The sequence below is a fragment of the Abrus precatorius genome, unplaced genomic scaffold (genome assembly GCF_003935025.1).
Source record: "Abrus precatorius isolate BTA unplaced genomic scaffold, Abrus_2018 Scaffold6, whole genome shotgun sequence".
NCBI lineage: Eukaryota > Viridiplantae > Streptophyta > Magnoliopsida > Fabales > Fabaceae > Abrus > Abrus precatorius.
In genome coordinates, this window is record NW_020874406.1 from 6,789,435 (window position 1) to 6,797,695 (window position 8,261).

At 33.2% G+C, this 8,261-nt stretch overlaps 1 protein-coding gene across 1 annotated transcript; it reads right to left on the reverse strand.

Annotated features, from left to right (window-relative positions):
• Positions 1-865: 865 nt before the first annotated feature.
• On the reverse strand, positions 866-6,676 carry LOC113868919 (histone-lysine N-methyltransferase family member SUVH9-like). The gene is made up of 2 exons (XM_027504917.1): positions 4,284-6,676; positions 866-1,530 (listed from the first exon to the last, which is right to left on the reverse strand). The coding sequence occupies exon 1, from the start codon at positions 6,453-6,455 to the stop codon at positions 4,350-4,352; it is 2,106 nt and encodes a 701-aa protein (XP_027360718.1). The 5' UTR covers positions 6,456-6,676; the 3' UTR covers positions 866-1,530; positions 4,284-4,349.
• Positions 6,677-8,261: the final 1,585 nt, after the last annotated feature.

The window sequence follows — 8,261 nt, forward strand, 5'->3', positions numbered from 1 at the left end:
CTCTCATATATGTTTTATATAGCTTGAATATGCTACACGAATCTTTTTTTATTTTATTTTTCATAACACCTCTCTTAATTAAAAGATAAATATTTTTTTCAAATTAAAAAAAAACTATAAGTAAACCATTTTCTTTATAGTAGTATATTTTTATTATCTTTTGTAAGAGATATGTTAGCATGAAATCAAATTGATTTAATAATGCATTAGATAAACTAACATTTTGTTTTTTTAGCGTCAACAAAATGGTTATATTAATTGGGGAGAAACATCCAAGCTACTAAAGATGGGTTATTTAACATAATTTTCTTGACAAGAAAATAAAAACAATTCTCACCCGTTCTTGTTTAATTATTAACTCTAAGTGTACTTACCTTCAAAAATATATCTTAATATAAAAGAATTAAATCCGATGGTATGGAGCCCGTGATTGTAGAAACTAAAGGCAACATAACAAGCCCTCTGAAAGAAGATAAAAATGAAAAACCATTCTGCTATTATTCTCTGCCAGACTCCTTTTCTGTCTTCGAGTAATTTCTCTAGCCATTTCTTTACTCTTGAAACAGCACTTTGTTCTTGCCTTCCAATTTACACCGTATATGCTCCATATATGAGATAAAATTTGCATTATTAGAATAAATTTGAAAATAAATGCATTTTGCCGTATGCATCTAAATAGTTCTTCATTTGCTAACATTAAAGCGGCATCGAGAGGAAGGGATCAAGTCTCATTATTAACATGATCAAAATGAGGCAGGAGCAATACATTTATCACCTGCATCATAAATTCATGTACATGAAAGAACTTCTATGGCAGCATTGGGATATGATAATAGTTTAAAGCCGCAATAACTTCAATGCTTAGTTTAATTTAACCGAAGTTTGATTTGGTTGAAAGAATCGTACATGCTCTTATTTTCACTTAGTTACTGAAAATGATGTATATAAATTATATCATCATGCAGAAGTCTTATAACAGGAATTGTACAACATTACTGAGGCATTTATAAAAGCGAACTTGTCCGTTTGTTTCCTTCGTACAAGATCATAAGCAGCAGTGGCTATACTCTAGAATCTGTATAACCCGACAACTTTCTGCTTCTAAACTATTAAAATGCTGCATGGGATCCACCTATCATTGCCAGTCACTAACACCATCCCTATACAAGCTTTGAACTTGCATTACATACAAGTACCCCAAAAGAAGAAAGAGTTAATACAGCTACACTACTCATGCTCAAAAACATGTGATCATGAAAATGTTTTGCCCAAGATAAGGAATAAACAAACAAAAGAGAAAATTACAGAAGTCTTCAAGATTAAGCAGAGGGAACTTCTATTCCTGGTCTTTCCTCCCCAGAGGAGCACCATGAATTAGCCATCGAGAGTATAAAACCACCATAATGATGTAATAGACATCTCTTCATATTTGATACCCTGATACCGTCATTTAGCAAGAAATCGCTACCATTCCTTAAGAATTGGCAGGGTTGAAACCTTGTCAAAGTCATACCGCATCAACTTGGATATCTGCAAATGAATATCAACACAAATTGGCATGCCTGAATGTTAAATAATTGTAATAAGTAACAAAACTATCTGAAACAATAAAGTGGACAATAAAAACAGGGAAAAGAAATGAAAAATCCAGGACCAACCCAAAATAATAACACTGATAATGAAAAAAAAAAAAAATGATTCAAGCCACACTAGGAGTTTCAGGAAAAGTATAACTGTCATACATAGTAAAGGGAGTTACCATTTGCACCTAAACTCAACTGCGCAGGTGAGCCCAACAGGTGCTGTAAAAACCCATAAAATTTTTTGTATAATAAAACAATGTAAAGAAAAGTGGTATTTGCCATGCTTAAAACAATATAATATTTCAAACCAGCAATATTATTGTTATTATTTTATCTCTGACAAACTTTTATTCCTACAGATGTCCTTGATCACTCATTTGAGTATATGATAGAAGCCTGACTGAAGCAAAATGAACAAAAGTTTATAATAGGTTGTCTGTTTTAAATCTATGATAAAATATCTCAAACCAGTAATATCGATTTTATGATTTTCTCTCAGAACAGTTAATTTATGGAGATTTCTTTGATCACTCATATGAATCTCTACTTTAAGATAAAATCCTGATCCATGCAATTAAGAAATATGGTTACCCAGCAACTTCTTCACATTAAGGTTATAACTAAAGAATAAGGAAAAAGTAATGTAGGATACGAACAAGAGAATCAGGGCGGAAAGATTTTCAGGGAATGGAAACAGAAGGGTGAATGCGGACAGAATATTTGAGGACCATAGAAATGTAAAGCACGCAGCCTCCTTTAACTTAAGGGGGTATTGCAAACAGTCTCCTTAATATTAATGCTGACAATTACCCTCCTTTAACTTATTTTTCTGAAGAAAAAAATTGCAGTAACTAATTTGTACTCAAAGAAATGGCTGATTTTTACCAAATTTTATTTTAAAAGTATTTAAAAAAGGAGCAGGTCGGCAGAGAGATAATGGAAGCAGATCCAAATATGGCCCAACTGCTTATAAATGTATTAGCAAATGTATGTGTACAAAATAATTAAAAAGATTTTGACTACAATACCAAATTACTAAAACCTAACACAGTTCATAACACTAACTACAAATATTTTTAATAAGGAATGGAAAAATTGCTTTTTGAAAACATTTCAAGTTACCAGCAACATTAGACTTATAACCATGATGAGACTTCAGCTAACAATTTAAGCTTTTAGGATAGTTGGTTCATGAGATATTATCAGTGTTAGTGACCATGCAGTCTAGAGTCCAATCGTCAATACCCCATTCGTCTAAATAAAGGAAGTTTCAGAACAGGATCGTGCAGGGCCTGTGCACTGACTAAAGTTTAAGCACAAACAAAAGGGCACTTGCATGGGAGCATCTTTCAGACATTTAACATCATCAACAGCTAATACTTTATGGATAGTTGGTTCATGACATGATTCAAATATGAAACCAAAAAAACAGATAGAAGTTGCTAATGATATATTTTTCAAAATTTCAAGAAAGTCAATTGCAAAAATTGGAAGTTAAGAGGCATCCATTAGCCAAAAACCCAAAGTAAGCATTCTCCCCTAACATAGACTAGAACTGTTTTCAATCAATCATACTTCTGAATGCAAAACATAAAGAAAAGTATCAAACCATGACAAATTAGCAATAAATTTCTATTTGACATTTTACAGATCCACAGCAATATTTGAAGCCCAAATCTAGCTTGATAGAAAGTTAGGAACAAACCTAAAGGACACTGCAAAAACCCAGGTGAAGAGAATCTATGTAGTGAAACCCAATGGTTATTGAAGCAGGATGGAAATCCAACAGAAATAAAGCACATTTTGATAATATAAATTGCTTAAGCCTAAAGGCCATCTTTCAGTTGCTAGGGTATATAACATGACAGCTGCACTTTTTGTACAAGCAAAGATTCACAGTATGGCAAATCAACATTCATGAAGTAGATACAAAATATAAAAGTAATTATCCAGCTCTTCCTCCCATCAGTAGAGTGAAATATAAAATTAAGAAGACCAAAATGTAGAAATCATTCCACAATCCACTAATATACACATTTAAATAGACCTGGTCAAAATATGGTTATTCAAAAAATGCTTAATTCCATATTTCTATTTAAGCTCCAATTCAAAATAAAGAAGGAAATTTTCAATAACAAATGGCAATTAGTAGCGTCTTTTGTCCTCAATAAGAACTATTTGGAGCATAAAGAAATATATATTAACATTGACATTAATAACAGCAAGAATACTACCATTCATAACCAACTCTCAATTACTGAATTACCACCATGCAAATATTGAGGTGAGTCGACACAATGTCACTAATTATCAAAATGAGATTCAACAGGTAACCTATAATGGCAACATCCAAATAGTCTGCCACATCATCAGTGGAATCAAAATCATATTAGACAACCAAATCATTTTAGCAAAAATCTCAATGACCTTAACCTTTTGAGCATCTCATAATGATCAGCTTGCAAAGCAAGCTATGATAAGATATTACAACATATTATGTAAATCCTAAAAGTCACAATAAATATTAGAAAGACCACAATTCATTGCAGTTCACAATGGATAATAGACCTACAAGTCAAATGGTTAACAGAGTTTACAATGGCCTTGCACAAAGTGCTAGAGAAAAATAAGATAAAATCAAATGGAAGACAACAATGAAAAACTAAAAATGAACAAGATGATTAAAGAACTTGGATTTACCTCAGGAAACAATGCCCAAAACTTGGCTTCAGCATTTTATAACGTGTATGAAATTTTCAAAATCATTCAATTACATATAGAGAGCTTTCCTGTCACCTCATCAGCTACCCCATAATCAAGGCTGAGCTCTCTCATTGGAGGGATGCTCTCCATTGCAAACAGCATAAGGTGAGGGAACATCAAATTATTGTGATCATACAGAATAAACTGAACCAACACATTTGGAGTTGGACTATTACTAATATAGCAAGCAACATTCCTCATTCTTGACACATCCAAAGCAAAATCTAAAGGAGGAATCGATGGAAATGAAGGACGCACATAATTGGAGTCTATGAGAGACAAATCCCCCCATTCTGCCCACCTATCAGTGAACCGATTTGGATATATTAATGAATCACCATTCATAGCCAAAATTTGTGCTTGGTCCCTAGTCAGAACAACCCCAGTGTACTCACAGATAAAGGCACCAGCCTGAATTAGGTCCAGGGACCTAACTCCCCAACCAGTTTCCCTAGATCTAAACACTTCCAACCTATTTTTGAGCCCCTTTTGTGTGACCCGATTCCGACAATTGGGAGGACAACGGCAAAAAGGACCACATTCAAAAATTAACGGCTTCCCTCTCAAGAGGACCCCACTATTATTATAAGGAAACTCGCCCCCATTCTTCATAGCACAAAAGCATCCATCAACACAACCATCCACACAGTCACAACCCATAGCCGTACCAGTCTGATGAAACACAAACTGAGGAAAGTTGGTCCTCACAAGATACTCATAACAAAGAGGATCATGACTCTGATCAATGTCATTAAAAAGCCGAACTGCTACATTCTCCTTCTTATTTGATAGATCAACAGACAAACAACACATGGGCTTAAAACACAACGGGTCCCTCCTAAGCATAAGCGCCTCCTTAAGAACCACGCTACCCATCTTAGCCTGCCCATCAATCCTCCACAGCTTATACTTGTAAACTCCAAATCCAGACTTGCCAACATCAAACCAACACTCAAGGATCCTATACAACCCATCATAAACATAGACCTTCCCAGAGGCAGAGGAAGTGCCCTCATAGCGCACCCCGCGAATCACCCTGACCTCAATCCCGTAATGCATACTCCTCTCCATTGCAAGGTTCCCCCCTTCAAGTTTCTGATGAAAAACCTGCCTACAATGCTTATCCTGGCCACCATGGCCAGAATAGATGATAACATCACCCTCATCAACATCATCCTCATATCCTCCAGAAACAATAACACTAGTGGCAATTGGTTCACCATTAGAACTCATGCTAGCTGGAAGATAATCAATCCCAGCCTGAGGTTGACCATGCAACCCTACAACACAAAGTTCCATTCTGTAAAGAAACACATCACCAATGCAAACACCAGGAATAGCACCAACAATTCTCTTATCACGATTCAGCCACAAACCACGGCTCTTCATCAATGCCGAAGCCCTCAAATCGCCACGTGCCTTCCGCCCCATCTCCACCCTCTTCTCGTCCTCCGCCGTCGCCAGCACGCGGATCGAATCATACAGCATCCGCGTCTGGCGAACGGCTTGGCGGAAGTGACGCTGCTCCCTCGCGCCAACATCCGTGACGCGAACAAGCTCCTTGCATCGCCGCCGCGGGAACATGGACCCGGGCGACGAGTCCCAGCCCTCCTGTGCCGGGGCGGGCACAATGGCCCGCGAATCATGGTCTGGAACGGAGTCGTTTAAGATCTGATGCGTCCCCTCGGGGAGTTGGTCGGGAACGACGCCGTTTTGCATTTGCTGCAAACCCTCAGAGTCATTTTGGAAGCCTTTGGCAGTGGGGTCGGGATTTTCGAAGTGTTGCAAGTCCTCGGGGAAAGTGGCACGGAAGAGCTCAACGAGTCGGTTGAAGTCGGAATATAAGTGGTTGGTTTCGTTGGAAGGAGCATCGCATAAGAGGCTGAGGTCCAAGCCGAGGGAACCGTTTGAAGTATTATCGAGTGCTTCTCGGGCTTGTTCTTCTTGTTGGGGAGTGTGGGTCACCACCCATTCGTCCAAAGGTTCTAACTTTGGGATTAAAATTGGGGTTGAGATTTTGGAATTTGTCGCCATCGTTGTGGCCGAGATTGGGATTCCGGGCGGTGGAGGGAGGGAGGTAGGGTTTTTAGCCGAGAGGAGTGAATCCATAATGTTTGTACTTAATGATTTTGGACGACGGAGTTACCGATGTTATTGTTGTTATTGCTCTTCGGGCTTCGGTATTAGATTGCATGGACGACCAAATCGAGGAGACGCATTTTAGATTTTGGAGGAGAATCGGCAACTTTTTGGAATTTTGGTTTCGCTTGCAAGGCTTGGTTTGAAATTTCAGCTTTTTTTTAGTTTCAAGTTCTTCATCGTAATTGCCTAGTATCCATCTTTATTTCAATAAAATAATAGGTTTCAAGTAGCTTTGTTAAAATATCTTCAATGTCACTGTAGCACTATTTTTTATTTTACTTTTTCATGTTTAATTACAGATGTGTGCAGATTGACTGAGATGAATTTAATTTTATTTTTATCATATTTGAAGTATCAATAGTATCAAAAAAAATTTCTAATTAAGAGTGCCCAAAACCCAACAAGTAAACAAAAGTTAAAGAATTTTTCTAAGTCTATACACATATGGTATCAGAGCCTAAAAAAAGTTGTAAGGTTAAAAGAGCTATCTCAAAAGAAATAAAAGGCATAAGCTCTTCTAGTATTAATTCTTTTTTTTTTTTACTTCAACATGACTCAATCAATGATACGATAATATTAGGATAAAATTCAGTAAACTTAATTTATAAAGGAAATATATTAATGAAAGGTTCAAATATAGTATAAAAGTTTTTAAGATTAGTTAAATTTAAGTATTGAATTAGTCAAAATTAACTTTAAAAAATTTATTTTTACCTTTTTTTCTTGCTTGCACCATTTTTTTAAATTAAATTTATGCAAATTTGTATATTATATTTTTAAAATCAAATCTTAAAATTCATTAGTAAATTAATTTTTATTTTTATTTTTTAGAAGTGATCTTATATCATTAGAATAGTAAATTTTAAAAATAATTTATTAATATTTTTAAATTTAATTTTCAAAATATATAGATTCACTTTCTAAAAGTTAAATTTTAGAAAGAAAAAAAAACGTAACTAAAAACAGGTAGTTTAGATACTTTAGATCAAGTAAAAGATAATAACATAAAAAATTAATAAATTTATGATTTATTAATAAAAGAATTAATTAGAATATAATTTTAATTAAGAATTAGTAGATATATTCATATATTGTACAGATTTGTACAAATATATTTATTTTTTATTACTTAATTTAATTTATAAATTATAATTTAAAGATAAAAAATTTATTTACCAAATAACTATCAAATATTTATTTTTTATGTAAAAAATATTAGAGCAAATAAAAGATAGTAACATAAAAGATTAACCAATTTGTAATTTGTCAAAGAACTAATTAAAACATTATTTTAGTCAAGAACTAGTAAACATAATTGTGTGTTGTAGGTGTTTGCACGAATCTATTTATTTTTTATTAGTTAATTTAATTTAAAAATAATATTTTATCAAGTAACCATCAAATAATTATTTTTAATATAAAAATAAAAAATAAAAAAATACATTTAAAATAAATTGTATATATAAAAAATAAATATAATAATTAAACTTAATTTATATTTTAAATATTATAATTTATTATCTACTCAGTTATTATTATAAAAAATTTAATAACAAATAATATGTATATGCTTTATAAATATATTATTATTTTATTATTGTAATATTTAATAGTATTTAAATAACTTCAATTATTATAATTAATTAATCTTAATTTTAAAAATTTGAATTTATAATAATTACTATAATATTTAATAACAAATAAAACACTATGACAAAATCATCAAATATAAATTATTATTAATTATATTTTATTTAAAAATTTTAAATTTGT

What these genes read in the sequence shown, in the direction of transcription:
- LOC113868919 (XM_027504917.1), bottom strand. Translation starts at nt 6,455, where the DNA reads ATGGATTCACTCCTCTCGGCTAAAAACCCTACCTCCCTCCCTCCACCG.